General features: G+C 47.1%; 1 protein-coding gene across 1 annotated transcript in view; it reads left to right on the forward strand.

Moving 5' to 3' along the window:
• LOC147708404 (E3 ubiquitin-protein ligase PHF7-like) overlaps positions 1–21,558 on the forward strand; it is a 2,104,679-nt gene that overhangs the window by 1,701,463 nt on the left and 381,658 nt on the right. The window contains exon 9 of the mRNA XM_086925340.1: positions 17,340–17,456. Coding sequence (XP_086781466.1) covers positions 17,340–17,456 — 117 coding nt within the window. The remainder of the gene's footprint in view (positions 1–17,339; positions 17,457–21,558) is intronic.

The raw sequence follows: 21,558 nt of genomic DNA on the forward strand, positions 1-21,558 counted from the left end.
ACCCTACCATTCCCATCCTGATAGCCATCCTTCCTGGAGAAGGATGATTTAGATAAGGCGAGTGCAGCTCCCTTAGATGCAGGAGATGGAGTGAATCCCCCAGAGACTGAGAATCCCCCAGAGATAGAGGAGGAACCTGAATCAAATACTAATGAAGATTCAGATCGGGATCCAGGGAACAACCAGGTACTAGTTGGGAGGCTTAACCAGACCAACTTGGACCTACATAGGAATGGAGAGGGCGAGCACCTCCCCAGGGCCTATAACATAATTCCCTCAGGTAATAGAAGAATGAGATCTTCCTCAAGGGACTCTCATATTTCTAGTGCCTCAAGGGAATCTCAAAGGGGAATGACTTCCCCCCAGAGGAAAGAGCATAGGGTCAGAATGAGGGCTGTTCAACTCCAGATAGAGAGGGAAGAGGTAGCCCTGGCTCAAGCTAAACTTGCTTTAGCAAGAGAACAAACGTTGAGTGGATTAGATTCCACTGGTGGCAGCAATATTCCTAGAGAGAAAGACAGGTCCTATGATAATAGAAACCTGACAAAGATTGTGCCCCCCTACAAGGAAGGGGATGACATCCACAAATGGATGACTGCTCTGGAGAGAGCCTGCATGGTACAGCAGGTTCCTCAAGATCAGTGGGCTGCAATTTTATGGTACTCCTTTTCCGAGAAAGGGAGGGATAGGCTCCTCACAGTTAGACCTGAGGATGCCAAAAACTACTCTGTCCTGAAGAGTGCCCTTATTGAGGGGTTTGGCCTAACCACTGACCAATACAGGTTGTTGTTCAGAGATACCCAAAAAGCTCAGACTCAGGACTGGACTGGTTTTGTTGATTGTGCCACTAAGGCTCTGGAGGGTTGGCTGCAGGGAAGTAAAGTCGCAGACTATACAGGATTGTACAATCTTATAATGAGAGAGCAGGTCCTTAATAACTGTCAGAACCAGCTGTTGCATCAATACCTTATTGACTCAGATCTGACCTCTCCCCAAGAATTGGGAAAGAAGGCAGACAAATGGGTCAGAACAAGGATTAAGCAGAAACCCCAGTACCATGGTGGTGACCAGAAGAAACAGACCAGAAGGGTGGGGATAAGAAAGATAAAGAAAAAGACCAGAAGTCTTCTTCAGGCCCACAAAATTCTAATAAGGAGGGTGGTTCCCAGAATGGTAACAAGAAGAAGAAGAATGATGGCCCAAAGAAACCTTGGTGCAATACCTGCAAGTCCACTTCCCACTGGGGGAGTGAATGCACCAAGAAAAATCCAGTTCCAACCACTGCAGCTCCTAAAGCACCTGCACCCCCTAGTACAGTCAGCAGTGGTGGTACACAACCTAAGGGGATAGTAGGGTTGACCCTGGGTACTGAGATGGAATCTGGCCTAGTCAGAATCCCTACTCAGGCAGTTCTGCTCTATGATGTGGACATGGCCATGCCCACTACTGTGAGTCTCAGTAACTTGGGCAAGTATAGACAGACGCCTTTAATTAATGAGAAACTGGCTCAGGCCTACAGGGACACATGTGCCAGTGTCACTATGGTGACACCTAACTTTGTGGACCCTGGACAAATTGTACTAGGTGAGAATTACCTAGAGACCAATGCAAGCAATGCCACTACTACACATAGTGTGGCTGTTGTTAACTTCTCCTGGGGAGGGGTAACTGGCCTCAAGAAAGTTGTTGTGAGTGCAGACCTGCCAGTAGACTGTCTGTTAGGCAATGATCTAGAGAACTCAGTTTGGTCAGAGGTGGAGTACAGGACTCATGCAGAAATGCTAGGGATATCAGCACATGTACTTGTTGTAACCAGAACTCAGGCAAAGAAGTGCCTACCTGAACCTGTGGTAGATCTTGAAACTATAGACCAACCACAATCCAAGAGGAGGAGCAAGAGGGTTAAGGCTGTGCCTTCCCACTTGCCCCAGGTTGAGGATCAGACTTCACAGGAGGCTGATTCTGCAGTCCAAGAGGAGACTGTCTCTGAAGAACTTGAACCTGATCAGGTTGAGTTTCTGGGGACAGGGGGACCCTCAAGGGCAGACCTGGGGCAGGCCCAATTAGATTGCCCTTCCCTTGAACCCCTCAGACAGCAAGCTGCTGCTGAGGCTGCTGGGAATGCTCAAGGTACCCATAGAGTGTATTGGGATGATGGGCTCCTTTATTCAGAGGCTAGAGACCCCAAGCCTGGTGCCACCAGGAGGTTGGTCATACCTTTGCAATTTAGGGGCTTCCTTCTTACCTTGGCCCATGATATTTCCCTTGCAGGACACTTAGGCCAGAACAAGACATGGGACAGGCTTGTCCCTCACTTTCACTGCCCTCATATGTCAGAAAATATCAAGGAGTTTTGTCGCTCCTGTGTCACTTGCCAAGCCAGTGGTAAGTCAGGTGGCACAACAAAGGCCCCCCTGATACCACTACCTGTGGTGGGGGTACCCTTTGAAAGAGTTGGAATAGATATTGTGGGTCCCATGGATCATCAAACAGCATCTGGGCACAGATTTTTACTGGTGGTAGTGGATGATGCCACCAGGTACCCAGAGGCAATTCCCCTGAGGACCACAACAGCTCCTGTTGTGGCAAGGGCCCTTCTTGCAGTTTTCTCAAGAGTGGGCTTTCCAAAGGAGGTTCTTTCAGACAGAGGTACCAACTTCATGTCTGGATACTTGAAAGCAATGTGGAAAGAGTGTGGAGTAAACTATAAGTTTACCACACCCTATCACCCTCAGTGCAATGGGCTTGTTGAAAGATTCAGCAAGACCCTAAAGGGAATGATAAAAGGGTTACCTGAGAAGCTTAGGCGACGATGGGACATCCTTTTACCCTGCTTGCTCTTTGCTTACAGAGAGGCCCCACAGAAGGGGGTTGGCTACAGCCCTTTTGAACTTTTGTTTGGCCACCCTGTGAGGGGTCAATTGTGTCTGGTGAAGGAAGGATGGGAGTTACCTCTCAAAAAGCCTAAGCTAGATGTTGTGGACTATGTACTTGGTCTCCGCTCCAGGATGGCTGAGTACATGGAAAGAGCATCCAAAAACCTGGAGGCCAGTCAAGAATTACAGAAAGCTTGGCATGACCAAAAGGCTGTCCTGGTTGAGTTCCAGCCAGGGCAGAAGGTGTGGGTGTTGGAGCCAGTGGCCCCAGCAGCTCTCCAGGACAAATGGTCTGGACCCCACACCATGATTGAAAAGAAGGGAGAGGTCACCTATTTGGTTGACCTTGGAACCCCTAGGAACCCCCACAGGGTGCTCCATGTTAACAGATTGAAAGCATTTGTTGACAGGGAGGACATGAGCCTGCTCATGGCCACAGATAGGGAACAGGAGGAAGAGAGTGACCCTCTCCCAGACTTGTTGTCCCAGAACCCTGAAGACGGTTCAGTTGATGGAGTAGCCTTGGCAGGCAGCCTCACTGACCAGCAACAGATGGACTGCAGACAGGTGTTGCAGGCCCATAGACATATGTTTTCTCTCACACCCAGTCAAACTAACTGGTGCACCCATGAGGTGGACACTGGTGACAGTCTGCCTGTAAAGAATAAGATCTACAGGCAACCTGACCATGTCAGGGATTGTATAAAGGCTGAGGTGCAGAAAATGCTTGAACTTGGAGTGATTGAGCCATCAGAGAGCCCATGGGCCAGCCCAGTAGTCCTTGTGCCAAAACCCCATACCAAGGATGGAAAGAGAGAAATGAGGTTTTGTGTGGACTACAGAGGTCTCAATGCTGTCACTAGGACAGATGCTCATCCCATTCCAGGGGCAGATGAGCTCATTGATAAGTTGGCTTCTGCCAAATTTCTGAGCACATTTGATTTGACAGCTGGCTATTGGCAAATCAGGTTAGCTGAAGAGTCTAAAGCCAAAACAGCATTCCCTACCCCTAGTGGACATTATCAGTTTGTGGTGATGCCCTTTGGTTTGAAGAATGCACCTGCCACCTTCCAAAGGTTGGTGAATCAAGCCCTTGCTGGGTTGGATGACTTTTGTGCAGCATATCTAGATGATATTGCTGTCTATAGCTCCACCTGGGAGGATCACCTGATCCACCTGAAGAAGGTTCTGGAGGCCCTGCAAAAGGCAGGCCTGACTATCAAGGCTACCAAGTGCCAGATAGGGCAGAGCGAGGTGTTGTACCTGGGCCACCTAGTAGGTGGAGGTCAGGTTCAACCACTGGAGAGTAAGATCCAGACCATAAAGGACTGGGCTCCTCCAACTACCCAGACACAAGTCAGAGCCTTCTTGGGCCTGACTGGGTATTGCAGGAAGTTTGTAAAGAACTATGGGTCCATTGTGACACCATTAAATGACTTGACATCCAAGAAGATACCAAAAAAGGTTCAGTGGACAGTTAGCTGTCAAAAGGCATTTGATGACCTGAAGAAGGCCATGTGCTCTGCACCTATCCTGAAGAGTCCTGACTACTCCAAACAGTTCATTGTTCAGATGCTTCTGAGTTGGGGGTGGGAGCTGTGCTTTCACAACCTAATGTAGATGGTCAAGACTAGTCCATTGCTTTTATTAGCAGAAGGCTGACCCCCAGGACGAAACGTTGGTCAGCTATTGAGAGGGAGGCCTTTGCTGTGGTTTGGGCCCTGAAGAAGTTGAGACCATACTTGTTTGGCACTCACTTCCTAATTCAGACAGACCATAAGCCCCTCTTGTGGCTAAATCAGATGAAGGGTGAAAACCCCAAACTACTCAGGTGGTCCATTTCCCTACAGGGGATGGACTTTACAGTGGAACACCGACCAGGGACTGACCATGGTAATGCAGATGGTCTCTCCAGGTATTTCCACTTAGAACATGAAGACTTATCTGGTCAAGGTTAAGTTTAATGTCCCTGCGTTTAGGGGGGGGGGGGGTTGTGTAGGAGAGTAGTGTCTGCTATCCTATGGTCACCCCGATTTTTGCTTTTTGCTTCACTGGTTTTTCGAACTAATGTGGCTGTGGGCCTGCTAATCAGACCCACAGCCTGCTGTTCTCTCTCTAAATTCACAGACATGTACTATAGGTACATAACCAAATTGGTACTGGACACCTTGTCAGCCCCTATACAGTGTACCATAGGTGCCAAGGGCATAGGTGCATCCAAGGCCTACCAGGGGCTGCAGCATAGCTTTTGCCACCCCAGGCTGGTTCTTAAATTGACACAACTGGCTGGTCACTCAGCTGGGGCAAGTTGGTGTAATCACCCCTTGCTTAGATATAGTATACCTATATCTAAACCTATATCTGGACACATATGAATCTATAAGTCACTCCTATGGCAGGCCTTATCAATCCTGGAGGCAGAGTGCTTGGTTTTACGTGAGATGGTGCTCGAGCATGAGCTGAGCCTGTCTGCAGCTGTCGGGAACAACTCCCTTAGCTGTTCCGGGATAATGCCATACCATATACTCTTAAGTGCATTATAATCCATCGCGGTTATGTGCTAACTTTGGTTTGGCTTTATCAAAACATGTTGTGTAAGGTGTCATACGATTTGGAATACTATCCCCTTGACAGTCCTGTCGACGGGGATAGCATTCCACCCTTCTAGAGGGAGAAGACATGTTACTTTACTAAAACACGGTTAATCCTAACCAGAGCCTCAGCATCACAAAATGGATGCTGCTGCCACCGACACAAGTCTGACCTCCTGCTGCTGACCGAAACTTGGCAGAGGAGGCCTGGACAAGGGTTTCCTGTCGCGGGGAGGTGCTACACCACCCCAGACAGGAGATAGTGTATTGGGGCAGGGAGGGCTGAAAAGAACTAGACAGTGCCTGTGGCGCACAAGGCTTCCCCTTGCATAATCCGGCCAAACCGGTTCTGGGGCACACCAGCCCCAGTCCCAGCGCGACCCTTGACAAAGGGAAAGGGGTGTAACCACCCCGTTCCTGGGTCCCACCCATAGGAGGGACCTAGCAGGTAATCCAGCCCCCTAGATTGGTATAAGAATGGGAGCAGTGCCAACGCACTCCGATTATCCTGATGAAACTTATGAAACGAAACTGGACCCTTCGACATCCTACTCGACGTAGAAGACTGAAGAATCTCCCTTGTGGTCAAGGAGTGACCACCCTGTGCAAACAGGCACCATCCAGCACCTCGACGTTTGCTTAGTTGCAGTTCCCGCCGGAACTCGAGCGACAGAGATCAACAAGACCCAGCGTGCCTGCCTTCTAACAGCCCAATCCACAGTCCCTGCAGAGCTGAGACCCGTGGAGGCGACCGGAAGCGTGGGGCACGCCATCTTGAAAAGACCACGAGACGCTGACAGTGCAGCCCACGAGTGACCCTCGAAGCTGTACACCGGGGTTTGAGAAGCCCCAACCCTGTGCCACTCTTGCACCGAAGCTCACCCCTCTACACTCGACGAGTGCTGCGTGGGGCCCTTCTGCTTTCTTTGGCTCAACGCGTTGGCCCGGTCACTTGCCAGCTGGCTTGTGGCCCCTGTGCCGGCGAAAACCTAAATACGACTTGCAATTCCGGTTGCTCCAGACTTGCACTAGCTCCTCTGAAAAGGAGCACCTGCTCTGACCCTCCTGGTCCGAGTGAGAAGCAATCTTCCAGTCCTGCGTGGATTGCTCTTGCCAAGTGTTGTTTGCTCCGATCTTGAAGCCGACAGCGCTGACGGTGAGAGCCTGCGTGGAACAGCTCGTGACCCGCTCCTGGACGTCGCAGATGCCCCAGAGCCCACGTGGTAGTGGAGAGAAGCTCCTTGACAACCACCTGATTGCGCCCGACATTGCCTGGTTCCATCCTGGTTCCACCTTGGTCACTGCTGAGTGACCCAGACTCTGTCCCCTCTGCTTTCAGGTACTTTTCTACTCTGATCCACCCTTGGATCACACCGGACACTTCTCCTTCACATCGCCTGCATCATCTTCAGCTTCAAGCACCAAGAACCTGCGTGACGAAACCCGAAGTCACTTCGACCCTATGCACCCGCTTCCTGTGGGTGAGGTAACATTGCAACGCCGGTGTTCCCACACTGGTACACACCTCTAGGGCCTGTGTCTAAAGTTTTGTCCATCTAGGTTCAGCGGAAGTATCCTAAAACTCTATTTGTGTAACTTTTACGCACCATTGACTTTGCATTGGTGCATGCGTGTGCTTTAAGCGCTGCACCCGAATCCCGCGCGCTTTTCCCGACTTCAGCATTGCTTGTCCCGACTGCTCCCAGCGATTCCCTAGGCCCTAAGCCTAACCACTGTTCGATTGGTATCTCTTATACCACTTTCTTAATATATGGTTTGAGTGGCCACCCGCCCTCATCCATAATTGTGCAACTTTGTATGTTATACTGTGCTTTTGATTTAACGCTTGCGCCCCTTTGCTCATAAAGAGTACTGGGGATTATTTTAGAGCTAAACACATATATTTTTATAATATATACTTGTGTGGTGTCCTTTCATTTGATATTACAGGATTGTAATTGGTAAAACAGCTCGCTTAACACGACCTCTTGAGTTAAGCCTTTAAGGCTGCTTAGTCCATGCTACCCTTAGGATAGCTTGTCTAATAAGGTTGACTTACAACCAGACACCATAAGGGATTGTTTGGACTGATTCAAGGTGGTTCCAGAATTGGAAACATCATATATCAGGCCAACTTCTCACATTGGTGTGCAGCGGTGCGGATTTGAGCTTGCTGTTGTTTTACCATTGCAATCTTTTTATCAAATTGAAAGATCACATCAAGTACCTTAGGTACATATAAATCAAAAGCTTAGCGTATTTAAGTTCTACTGAACTTAGTAGTTGTAGATTAAAGGGATTAGCACACCCTGACTACAACTCACTAGCAAGGTACAGTAGGAAAACACTTAGTGTAGGTAAGTGCACCACTTACACCTCACTAGCAGTCATGTTTGACACAGGAAGAGCTTCAGGCTCTGCCCCTGTGACAGTTGACCTTACCAAGGCAACTTCCAGCTATGACAAACTTAGCCACAAAGACTTGAGTGCCTTGTGCACTGCAAGGGGGCTAAAAAGGGGTAGAAACCCCACCATTCCTTCCCTGATAGCTATCCTGGAAAAGGATGACTTAGATAAGACGAGTGCAGCTCCCTTAGACTTAGGAGATGGAGTGAACACCCCTGAGAATGAGACAACTCCAGAAGAGGAAGAAGAAGAGGAGGAAGAGGAGGAAGAGGGCTCAGAGGTAGATGAGCCTGAGGATCAGGATCAGAGGGGTAACCAGGTTGTAGTTGCCAGGCCTAACCAGGCCAACTTAGACCTACATGGGAATGGAGAGGGCCAGCACCTCCCCAGATCCCATAACATAATTCTCCCAGGCAACAGAAGGGTGAGATATCCATCAGGGGACTCTCATATTTCTAGTGTCTCAAGAGAATCTCAAAGGGGAATGACTTCCCCCCAGAGGAAAGAGCATAGGACCAGGATGAGGGCTGTCCAACTCCAAATAGAGAGGGAAGAGATAGCCTTGGCTCAAGCTAAAATTGCTTTAGCAAGAGAACAGAAGTTGTGTGGCTTAGATGCCACTGGTGGCAGCAATATTCCTAGAGAGAAAGACAGGAGCTATGACAATAGAAACCTGACAAAGATTGTAGCCCCCTACAAGGAAGGGGACAACATCCACAAATGGATGACTGCTCTTGAGAGAGCCTGCATGGTACAGCAGGTTCTTCAGGAACAGTGGGCTGCAATTTTATGGTACTCCTTTTCAGAGAAAGGGAGGGATAGGCTCCTCACAGTTAGACCTGAGGATGCCAAAAACTACTCTGTCCTGAAGAGTGCTCTTATTGAAGGGTTTGGCCTAACCACTGAGCAATACAGGTTGTTGTTCAGAGACACCCAAAAAGCACAGACTTTTGTTGATTGTGCCACTAAGGCTCTGGAGGGTTGGCTGCAGGGAAGTAAAGTCTCAGACTATACAGGATTGTACAATCTTATAATGAGAGAGGGATCCTTAATAACTGTCAGAACCAGCTGTTGCATCAATACCTTATTGACTCTGATCTGACCTCTCCCCAAGAATTGGGAAAGAAGGCAGACAAGTGGGTCAGAACAAGGATTAAGCAGAAACCCCAGAACCATGGTGACCAGAAGAAAACAGACCAGAAGGGTGGGAATCAGAAAGATAAAGAAAAAAACCAGAATCCTTCAGGCCCCCCAAACTAGTAATAAGGAGGGTGGTTCCCAAAATGGAAACAAGAAAAAGAAGAACGATGGCCCAAAGAAACCTTGGTGTAATACCTGCAAATCAGTTTCACACTGGGGCAGTGAATGCACCAAGAAAAATCCAGTCCCCACCACTGCAGCTCCTAAAGCACCTGCACCCCCTAGTTCAGTTAGCAGTGGTGGTACACAGCCAAAGGGTATAGTAGGGTTAACCCTGGGTACTGAGATGGGATCTGGCCTAGTCAGAGTCCCTACTCAGGCAGTTCTCCTTTATGATGTGGACTTATCTTTGTCCACTACAGTGAGTCCCAGTAACCTGGGCAAATATAGGCAGACGCCTTTAATAAATGAGAAACTGGCTCAGGCCTACAGGGACACTTGTGCCAGTGTCACTATGGTGACACCTGACTTTGTGGACCTTGGTCAGATTGTACTAGGTGAAAATTACCTAGTGACCAATGCAAGCAACAACACTACTACACATAGTGTGGCTGTTGTGAACTTCTCCTGGGGAGGGGTAGATGGCCTAAAGAAAGTTGTGGTAAGTGCAGACCTCCCAGTAGACTGCCTGTTAGGCAATGATCTTGAAAGCTCAGTTTGGTCAGAAGTGGAGTACAGGACTCATGCAGAAATGCTAGGGATTTCAGCACATGTTCTTGCAGTGACAAGGACTCAGGCTAAGAAGTGCCTTCCTGAACCAGTGGTGGATCTTGGAACAATAGACCAACCACAGCCCAAGAGAAGGAGCAAGAGGGTTAAGGCTGTGCCTTCCCACTTGCCCCAGGTTGAGGATCAGCCTTCACAGGAAGCTGATTCTGCAGTCCAAGAGGAGACTGTCTTTGAGGAACTTGAGCCTGACCAGGTTGAGTTTCTAGGGACAGGGGGGCCCTCAAGGGCAGACCTGGGGCAGGCCCAATTAGATTGCCCTTCACTTGAACCCCTCAGACAGCAAGCTGCTGCTGAGGCTGCAGGGAATGCTCAAGGTGCCCATAAAGTATATTGGGATGATGGACTCCTTTACTCAGAGGCTAGAGACCCCAAGCCTGGTACCACCAGGAGGTTGGTTATACCTTTGAAGTTTAGGGGTTTCCTTCTCACCTTGGCCCATGATATTCCCCTTGCAGGACACTTGGGCCAGAACAAGACTTGGGACAGGCTTGTCCCTCACTTTCACTGGCCTCATATGTCAGAAAATGTCAAGGAGTTTTGTCGCTCCTGTGTCACTTGCCAAGCCAGTGGTAAGTCAGGTGGCACAACAAAGGCCCCCCTGATACCACTACCTGTGGTGGGGGTACCCTTTGAAAGAGTTGGAATAGATATTGTGGGTCCCATGGATCCTCAAACAGCATCTGGGCACAGATTTTTACTGGTGGTAGTGGATGATGCCACCAGGTACCCAGAGGCAATTCCCCTGAGGACCACAACAGCACCTGTTGTGGCAAAAGCCCTCATTGCAGTTTTCTCAAGAGTGGGCTTTCCAAAGGAGGTTCTTTCAGACAGAGGTACCAACTTCATGTCTGGATACTTAAAAGCAATGTGGAAGGAGTGTGGAGTAAACTACAAGTTTACCACACCCTATCACCCACAGTGCAATGGGCTTGTGGAGAGATTCAACAAGACCCTCAAGGGAATGATAAAAGGATTACCAGAGAAGCTTAGGCGGAAATGTGACACCCTTTTACCCTGCTTGCTCTTTGCTTACAGAGAGGTCCCACAGAAGGGGGTTGGCTACAGCCCTTTTGAACTTTAGTTTGGCCACCTGTGAGGGGTCCACTATGTTTGGTGAAGGAAGGATGGGAGTTACCTCTCAAAAAGCCTAAGCTAGATGTTGTGGACTATGTACTTGGTCTCCGCTCCAGGATGGCTGAGTACATGGAAAGAGCATCCAAAAACCTGAAGGCCAGTCAAGAATTACAGAAAGCTTGGCATGACCAAAAGGCTGTCCTGGTTGAGTTCCAGCCAGGGCAGAAGGTGTGGGTGTTGGAGCCAGTGGCCCCAGCATCTCTCCAGGACAAATGGTCTGGACCCCACACCATGATTGAAAAGAAGGGAGAGGTCACCTATTTGGTTGACCTTGGAACCCCTAGGAGCCCCCACAGGGTGCTCCATGTAAATCGTTTGAAAGCATTTGTGGACAGGGAGGAAATGAGCTTGCTCATGGCCACAGATGGGGAACAGGAGGAAGAGAGGGACCCTCTCCCAGACCTGCTTTCCCAGAACCCTGATGATGGTTCAGTTGATGGAGTAGCCTTGGCAGGCAGCCTCACTGAGCAGCAACAGATGGACTGCAGACAGGTTATGCAGGTCCACAGACACTTGTTTTCACTCACACCCAGTCAAACTAACTGGTGCACCCATGAGGTGGACACTGGTGACAGTCTGCCTGTGAAGAATAAGATCTACAGGCAACCTGACCATGTCAGGGATTGTATAAAGGCTGAGGTGCAAAAGATGTTGGAGCTTGGAGTGATTGAGCCATCAGAGAGCCCACGGGCTAGCCCAGTGGTCCTTGTGCCAAAACCTCATACCCAAGATGAAAAGAGAGAAATGAGGTTTTTTGTGGACTACAGAGGTTTAAATGCTGTCACTAGGACAGATGCACATCCCATTCCAAGAGCAGATGAGCTCATTGATAAATTGGCTTCTGCCAAGTTCCTGAGCACATTTGATTTGACAGCTGGCTACTGGCAGATCAGACTAGCCGAAGAGTCAAAAGCCAAGACAGCATTCTCTACCCCTAGTGGACATTATCAGTTTGTGGTAATGCCCTTTGGTTTGAAGAATGCACCTGCCACCTTTCAAAGGTTGGTGAATCAAGTCCTTGCTGGGTTGGATGACTTTTGTGCAGCATATCTAGATGATATTGCTGTCTTTAGCTCCACCTGGGAGGATCACCTGATCCACTCGAAGAAGGTTCTGGAGGCCCTGCAAAAGGCCGGCCTGACTATCAAGGCTACTAAGTGCCAGATAGGGCAGATCAAGGTTGTGTACCTGGGCCACCTAGTAGGTTGGGGTCAGGTTCAACCGCTGGAGAGCAAGATCCAGACCATACAGGACTGGGCGCCTCCAACTACCCAGACACAAGTCAGAGCCTTCTTGGGCCTGACTGGGTATTACAGAAAGTTTGTGAAAAACTATGGGTCCATTGTGACACCATTAAATGACTTGACATCCAAGAAGATGCCCAAAAAGGTTCAGTGGACAGTTAGCTGTCAAAAGGCATTTGATGACCTGAAGAAGGCCATGTGCTTCGCACCTATCCTGAAGAGTCCTGACTACTCCAAACAGTTCATTGTACAGACAGATGCTTCTGAGTTGGGGGTGGGAGCTGTGCTTTCACAACTTAATCAAGATGGTCAAGACCAGCCCATTGCTTTTATTAGCAGAAGGCTGACCCCCAGGGAGAAACGTTGGTCAGCTATTGGGAGGGATCCCTTTGCTGTGGTTTGGGCCCTGAAGAAGTTGAGGCCATACTTGTTTGGAACTCACTTCCTAATTCAGACAGACCATAAGCCCCTCTTGTGGCTAAATCAGATGAAGGGTGAAAATCCCAAACTGTTCAGGTGGTCCATTTCCCTACAGGGGATGGACTTTACAGTGGAGCACCGCCCAGGAACTGACCATGGTAATGCAGATGGTCTCTCCAGGTACTTCCACTTAGAACATGAAGACTTATCTGGTCAAGGTTAAGTTTAATGTCCCTGCGTTTGGGGGGGGGGGGGGGGTTGTGTAGGAGAGTAGGGTCTGCTATCCTATGGTCACCCCAAAATTTTGCTTTTTGCTTCACTGGTTTTCGACTTACTGAGGCTGTGGGCCTGCTAATCAGACCCCCAGCCTGCTGTTCTCTCTCTAAATTCGTAATACATGTGCTATAGGTACATACCACAATTGGACATGGACTCCTTGTCAGCCCCTGTACCATGCACTATAGGTGCTCAGGGCATAGGTGCCTCCAAGGCCTACCAGGGGCTGCAGCATATCTTTTGCCACCCCTGGCTGGTTCTTAAATTGACACAACTGGCTGATCACTCAGCTGGGGCAAGTTGGTGTAATCACCTCTTGCTGGTAATCAACCCTTATCCTGCATTTTTTATCCCGCATACCATTAGCCCGCATACTCTAATCCCGCAATTGCTTTCAGCCCGCATACCATTATACCGCATTTTTTTATAACGTATGTGCTTTTATCACGCATGCCTTTACAACGAATTACGTTGTAAAGGCATGTATGGTAAATGTATTTGCGTTGTAAACCACGACGATGAGAGAGGTAAGTGGGTTTGGGTTAATTTTTAAGGGTGGGGGTCGTGCTGGGGTAGTGATTGTGTAGTGTAGTGTTGTGTTAGTGTAGTGTTGAGTTGTGGTGGTTGTTTAGTGTAGGGTTGTGCTGGGGAAAGTGTAATAGGGGTTGGGGTAGTGTTTTAGGGGGTAGGGTAGTGTTGTAGTGTTTGCGTAGTGTAGGGTCATGCTGGGGGTAGTGTTTTAGGGTTTAGGGTAGTGTTGTAGTGTTTGCATAGTGTAAGGTCATGCTGGGGGTAGTGTTTTAGGGTTTAGGGTAGTGTTGTAGTGTTTGCGTAATGTAGGGTCATGCTGGGGGTAGTGTTTTAGGGTTTAGGGTAGTGTTGTAGTGTTTGCGTAGTGTAGGGTCATGCTGGGGGTAGTGTTTTAGGGTTTAGGGTAGTGTTGTAGTGTTTGCGTAGTGTAGGGTCATGCTGGGGGTAGTGTTTTAGGGTTTAGAGTAGTGTTGTAGTGTTTGCGTAGTGTAGGGTCATGCTGGGGGTAGTCTTTAAGGGTTTAGGGTAGTGTTGTAGTGTTTGCGTAATCTAGGGTCATGCTGGGGGTAGTGTTTTAGGGTTTAGGGTATTGTTGTAGCGTTTGCGTAGTGTAGGGTCATGCTGGGGGTAGCGTTTTAGGGTTTAGGGTAGTGTTGTAGTGTTTGTGTAGTGTAGGGTCATGCTGGGGGTAGTGTTTTAGGGTTTAGGGTTGTGTTGTAGTGTTTGCGTAATGTAGGGTCATGCTGGGGGTAGTGTTTTAGGGTTTAGGGTAGTGTTGTAGAGTTTGCGTAGTGTAGGGTCATGCTGGGGGTAGTGTTTTAGGGTTTAGGGTTGTGTTGTAGTGTTTGAGTAGTGTAGGGTCATGCTGGGGGTAGTGTTTAAGGGTTTAGGGTAGTGTTGTAGTGTTTGTGTAGTGTAGGGTCATGCTGGGGGTTGTGTTTTAGGGTTTAGGGTAGTGGTGTAGTGTTTGTGTAGTGTAGGGTAATGCTGGGGTGTAGTGGTTTAGTGTAGTATTGTAGTGCTGTGTAGGGTCATGCTGGGGGTAGTGTATTAAGGTAGTGTTTGTGCAGGGAAGTAAAGGGCTTAATGGTAGTGTTGGGGGGTCGTGCTGGGTAGTGTAAATGTAGTAAAAGGACTGTAGTGTAGGGTAGTGTTTGGTAGTGTATGGTAGGGTAGTGTACTTTCACTTACCTTTAAAACTTTTACAATGAGTATACCTTTAACATGCATGCTTTTACGTTGTAAAGGCATGCGTGCTAAAGGCATATTCGTTCTAAAAGTTTTAGTTCTGTTAGTTTGCGGCCTTATAGTATATGCGGGATGAAAAATGCGGGATGATGGTATGCGGGATGATTGTATGCGGGATTTCGACATATATTCCCTCTTGCTTAGATATAGTATACCTATATCTAAACCTATATCTGGACACATATTAACCTGTGAGCCACTCCTATGGAAGGCCTTATCAATCCTGGAGGCAGAGTGCGTGGTTTAATGTGAGATGGAGCTCTAGCATGAGCTGAGCCGGTCTGCAGCTGTCGGGAACAACTCCCTAAGCTGTTCCGGGATAATGCCATACCATATACTATTAAGTGCATTATAATCCTCGCGGTTATATAGCAACTTTGGTTTGGCTTTATCAAAACATGTCGTGTAAGGTGTCATACGATTTGGAATACTATCCCCTCGACAGTTCTGTCGACGGGGATAGCATTCCACCCCTCTAGAGGGAGAAGACATGTTACTTTACTGACGCGCGGTTGATTTTTAAAAGGGCCTCAGATCCACAAAATGGATGCTTCTGCCACAGACACGAGTCTGACCTCCTACTGCTGACCGAAACTCAGCAGAGGAGGCCTGGACAAAGGCTTTCCTGTCGCAGGGAGGTGTCACACCACCCCAGACAGGAGATAGTGGATTGTAGCAGGGAGGTTTGAAAGAAACCAGACACTGCCTGGGGAGCACAAGGCTGCCCCTTGCATAATCCGGCCAAACCGGTTCTGGGGCACACCAGCCCCTGTCCCAGCGCGGCCTGGATCAAAGGAAAGGGGTGTATCCACCCCCTTCCTGGGTCCCACCCATAGGAGGGGACTTAGCAGGTAATCCAGCCCCCTAGATTGGTATAAGAATGGGAGCAGTGCCAACGCACTCAGATTATCCTGATGAAACATAAGAAACGAAACTCTGGACCCTTCGACATTCTTCTCGACGTAGAAGACTGAAGAATCTCCCTTGTGGTCAAGGAGTGACCACCCTGTGCAAACAGGCACCATCCAGCACCTCGACGTCTGCTTTGTTGCAGTTCCCGCCGGAACTCGAGCGACAGAGATCGACGAGATCTAGCTTGCCTGCCTTCTTACAAGCCGATCCACAGTCCCTGCAGAGCTGAGACCCGTGGAGGTGACCGGAAGCGTGGGGCACGCCATCTTGAAAAGACCACGAGACGCTGACCGTGCAGCCCACGAGTGACCCTCGAAGCTGTACACCGGGGTTTGAGAAGCCCCAACCCTGAGCCACTCTTGCACCGAAGCTCACCCCTCTACACTCGACGAGTGCTGCGTGGGGCCCTTCTGCTTTCTTTGGCTCAACGCGTTGGCCCGGTCACTTGCCAGCTGGCTTGTGGCCCCTGTGCCGGCGAAAACCTAAATACGACTTGCGATTCTGGTTGCTCCAGACTTGCACTAGCTCCTCTGAAAAGGAGCACCTGCTCTGACCCTCCTGGTCCGAATGAGAAGCAATCTTCCAGTCCTGCGTGGATTGCTCTTGCCAAGTGTTGTTTGCTCCGATCTTGAAGCCGACAGCGCCGACGGTAAGAGCCTGCGTGGGACAGCTCGTGACCCGCTCCTGGACGTCGCAGATGCCCCAGAGCCCACGTGGTAGCGGAGAGAAGCTCCTCGACAACCACCTGATTGCGCCCGACATTGCCTGGTTCCATCCTGGTTCCACCCTGGTCACTGCTGAGTGACCCAGACTCTGTCCCCTCTGCTTTCAGGTACTTTTCTACTCTGATCCACCCTTGGATCACACCGGACACTTCTCCTTCACATCGCCTGCATCATCTTCAGCTTCAAGCACCAAGAACCTGCGTGACGAAACCCGACGCCACTTCGACCCTATGCACCCGCTTCCTGTGGGTGAGGTAACATTGCAACGCCGGTGTTCCCACACTGGTACACACCTCTAGGGCCTGTGTCTAAAGTTTTGTCCATCTAGGTTCAGCGGAAGTATCCCAAAACTCTATTTGTGTAACTTTTACGCACCATTGACTTTGCATTGGTGCATGCGTGTGCTTTAAGCGCTGCACCCGAATCCCGCGCGCTTTTCCCGACTTCAGCATTGCTTGTCCCGACTGCTCCCAGCGATTCCCTAGGCCCTAAGCCTAACCACTGTTCGATTGGTATCTCTTATACCACTTTCTTAATATATGGTTTGAGTGGCCACCCGCCCTCATCCATAATTGTGCAACTTTGTATGTTATACTGTGCTTTTGATTTAACGCTTGTGCCCCTTTGCTCATAAAGAGTACTGGGGATTATTTTAGAAATAAACACATATATTTTTATAATATATACTTGTGTGGTGTCCTTTCATTTGATATTACAGGATTGTAATTGGTAAAACAGCCCGCTTAACACGACCTCTTGAGTTAAGCCTTTAAGGATGCTTAGTCCATGCTACCCCTAGGATAGCTTGTCTAATAAGGTTGACTTACAACCAGACACCATAAGGGATTGTTTGGACTGATACAAGGTGGTTCCAGAATTGTAAACATCATATATCAGGCCAACTTCTCACATGCAGGAGCGAGGTAAGTTCCTTTTTTCCTTGACTTACAGTACCACTTTTGTTTGTAGGCACTTTATGCTTCAATATATGTTTAATTGAAAAACAACTTTGAAACTGTCACCATGAACAATATTGATTGCCTCTAGAGATGCAGCATGGGAACTTGAAGAGAATGCCTACAGTGAGCTATATGAAGTACGAAAGGAATGTGATGTAGCTACGTGCCTGTGTAAAAGAGGAAGAAAATATTATAATCCAACAAGGTAACAAATGATATAATCGTTTTCCAGACTTGTATTTCATTGCTTTTGTACTTGTATGTCTTCTTTACTCTGCCTCTTCCTTTGGTGAAATATGGAGCAGAAACATGCCTGGCATGAAATTTAAATACAATGTATTGTGAATAAAATTACCGTGATATCTCTATATAAATACTGCTTCAATATAAGATTCCAGTTTGAAAGATTTCAATGTGCCCTCTCTTAAAGTCTGGACCAAGTTGCGTGATCCCACCTGTTTATTTTCCTCCCGACATGGTGGGATAAGTTGATATTTCCAAAGTGACTTACTTGATCAGGTCGCAAATTAGAATCAAAATGTGTCACGGCACATTTAACAGGTAATCCTGAAGAACAATGTTGTGTCAGAAAGAGTGATCTAAAAGGTGCTTGTCATCTGTTCAAAGCATGCAGAAGCACGCATAATTTGTGTGGGATACTTTTGCAGTACACTGTGGCACATTTCACTTGAGCAGTGATACATACAGCGAGTGTCCATATAAGGTAGTGATGGAGAGGACATAGCGGTTTCCTGCACCTTAGATGTTCAGGTTTTTGTTGATCTTTATGGTAAATAGGCGAGAGATAGTTCTAGTTGAGCTGGTTTGTGCGGCAGCATAGTCGAGAGAAAGAGCATGATATTTTTTCATCAACATAGATCAGCACAAGAAGGCAAAGCAGTAGCTTTATCAGTTTTGGTTAGTGGAAGAGGCAAGAGCACTAAGGTCCTCATTTATGAAAACTGTTGCATCGCTGCGACAAAACAGCAATGCAACCGTTTTCACTTCACCCACTTTGCGACACGATGGTTGTGCCGTATTTAATATACGGCGCTCCATGTTGCAAGGAAAGAGATACATCCGGAATCCTGACGTATCTACGCAAAAGTCACGCATTGCTTGAGTTGTGTCGCAAGCATGACAACTCAAGCAATGCGTTGGGGAGACCTATCCTTAATGCATTGCGTTACCCTTACGGTTTTGGCCTATTGGCGTCATAAAAGTGGCTCACTGAAATCTTTTAGATTTCAGTGCACCACTCCTACGAGGCTTTTATGCGGGGGAACGCCCACCTTGCATACATTATATCTGGCACAGGAATAATGTGGCGCAGGGGTTTACAAAGTGACGCATCTGCCTAGATGCATCACTTTGTAAATAAGGCGCAACAGTCACATTTTTTACGCCACCCGTGTGTCACAAACAGTGAAGCACCAGCAGCATAAAAGTGTTGCAAGGGCTCGTAAATAAGCCCCTAAGAGTTCTGGGATGGAGCAGGTGGTGAAGTGAATAGGATAAGTTGGAATGCAGATTGAGGGATTAAGGGGTGGTCAGCTAAAGAAAGGTGTAAAGGAAAGCACAGGGTAGGTTTTCTTTAGAGTAAAGGGTTATAAACCTAGTCGGCCACACTTAACTCAAAATAACAAGTCTCTCACTAATTCTGCCTTAACAACAGTAGAACTTGCAGCCCCTTAACAGCATAAACACTTTACCAAGTCCATTGTATGTAAGCAAAACTCTTGGATCACAAAGTATTTTGGTATGCTAAAGTTAGAAACGCATACAACTGAAAGAAGTTGGAGTAAAAACTATTCTGCAGACTTGCTTAACATCTTCAAAAAATACATAGAGATAGGCAGGAAAGTCTGCAAAAATAGTACCATACTAACCTTATAGCCTATTCTCTCAACACATCTAAGGAGCTATTTTTGTCTTGCAATTCACTAATGCACGTTGTTTCTACTATCCTCCTACTCCTTCGCAACAGTGTGGTGATGTTTTCTATTTCTTCTGGGAAAAAGTGTCCTCTCTTTCCTTGCAAGCATGGATTTAGAAAACCTTATTCGGCCAAATGACTCTCTCTTCTTGCTCCATGATATTTTGACTTTTTCTGTCCTCTCACCACCCAGGAAGTAATTACATTTGTAAATTCTTCTCGCCCACGTGCCTCACCTTTGGATTTATGCCCAATGGAATATATTGGAGCTAAAATTTGCTATGTCTTTACCTAGTTTAATAACTCATTTGCACCTTTTTGGTCCTAAAGTGTGGAAACATTTCATTGTGCCACTACTTTTGAACAAAACCTGAACTTGATTCCTCGGTTTTGACTAATTTTAGACTAATTCCTGCCCTTCTCTATGATTAGAAAACGATTAGAAAAACAAATTTGCCTCCCAACCCCAGAATTTGTGGAGACCAATAACTGTCTGAGCTCTGCTTGAGCAGATTCTGACCTTATTGAAGCACAGAACTCACTGTCTTGTCTATGCTGCATGATCTTCCCTAGGTAGCTCAAGGTGCAATGCACAGGTTTGGATTTAATTCCATTAGGTCTGTTTGACACCAATGATCCTCACCCCTCCTATAGAGATTCCCTGACATTGGTTGTAGAGGCAAAGTGCTAGACTGGGTTTATTCATTTTTGTTGAACATTTTGAAAAGTTTTGTCTTGTTGCAATTTTCTTAATCTTCACTTCACCTTAAATGGGGCGTTCCTCAAGGGACCATCCTTTCATCACTATTTTTTATTATCTATATGCAAAGTCTTTCATCCTTGCTGCACTCTTTTGGTATCCGGTTCAGTATTTTTACTGCTAGTACTAGCTGCTACTCAACCTGAACAGAAGAATTCCTTCATCTTGCATTTTGCGTTCATTTTGCCCACTACCCGCTGGTGGATGTCAGCTAATATTTCTAGATATAAACCCATACAAAACAGTAGTGCTTTTCCACTTTAAGGCGCATTTACTTGCTTCTAATTCGGAAACGCATTACTTTAAAATCCTGAACTATTGTTTATTAAGTGGTTTCCTCTACTCCTCTTTTTTAGCCTCCAAATCTAGCTTGTACACTTGCTAATGCTCTTTAAGATCTGCGAGTCAATTTGTTTAACAAATTCAGCCTACATGCAAAGTCCGTACTGGAGATTAATCTTTCGTTGTTCCTACTGAGCTTTGGAGCACACTTTCCCATCAGCTTCAATCTTAACTCTCCCTTACCATAGCAAGGAAACAGTTAAAATCTAGCTAGTCAACCATTTTTTACTGTATCGGCCTATTACATATGGTTTGCTGTTTCTAGTGTCAGGAAGCTTCGTTGACAGTGTGTTTATTATTAATACAAAGTATAGCTGTGCTAGGTCTCAGTTAAGATGACTGTATACTTAAGCCAGTGGAGCTGGAGGGAAACTGTTAACAAGGTGTTTTTGAGATTTGTTGTGGGAATTAGCAATGATAATAAAGACCAACAGTATTTGAGGTTCAGGCTCAATGAAAAACTTGCAATTGTTTGAGTAAATGAAGGTGTGATGTAGAATGGTTGTCTTTAGGAAGGTATGGGAGGGTGGAGTTAGGGGGTTGGCACAGGCGCATGTTGGAAGGAGGAGGGCATAGGAGTATTAAAGTGGAGAAGTAGAGGAATATTAGGTGGGAGTGATGCAGACGCGTGGGTTGGATTGGGTAGGACACTATGAGAGGCGATGAGTGGGTAGAGAGAGGAGTTCTGGGTGAACCCATGAAAATCACCTGAGTAGACTTGTTCTTTTAAGGAATGTGACAGTGCATTTGGGGTAATTCTTGTCCGAACATTTTAAATGGTTCTTTTTTCTAGTTGAAAAGGAGAATTTATTTATACATATAAAACATCACAATGTAATAAAATACAGGATACAATCAGGTTAGATAAAATGATAAGGCAATAAATAAAAGGAAGGAAAAGGGGGAGAAGAAAAAGAGAGGAATACGTAACCATTGCATATATCTAATTTAACACAACCTCTTATACAATTACTATTTTCTATAAAAAAACAGCATAGAGGAAGAAGTTAAATTAAAATTGAATGATACTGGTATGAAATACAATAATAAACATATTGATTGGGGTTTAGGTACCTCTTGAAGTCGGGGATTATGAAGGTGTAATGTATTTGCTGATAAATCTAGGAAGCGAGTGATGGGTGGCCAAAGAAAATCTCTTTTAATAGCAAGGAAATGGGGGTGAACATATGCTCTATCTAATCTGTGGTTATAACAAACTCCATACCATCAAGCGCGGTAAGAAATAGTAGGAGCATCCTTCCATTCCCT

This window comes from Lissotriton vulgaris, chromosome 6 (assembly GCF_964263255.1).
Source record: "Lissotriton vulgaris chromosome 6, aLisVul1.2, whole genome shotgun sequence".
Classification (NCBI taxonomy): Eukaryota; Metazoa; Chordata; class Amphibia; order Caudata; family Salamandridae; genus Lissotriton; species Lissotriton vulgaris.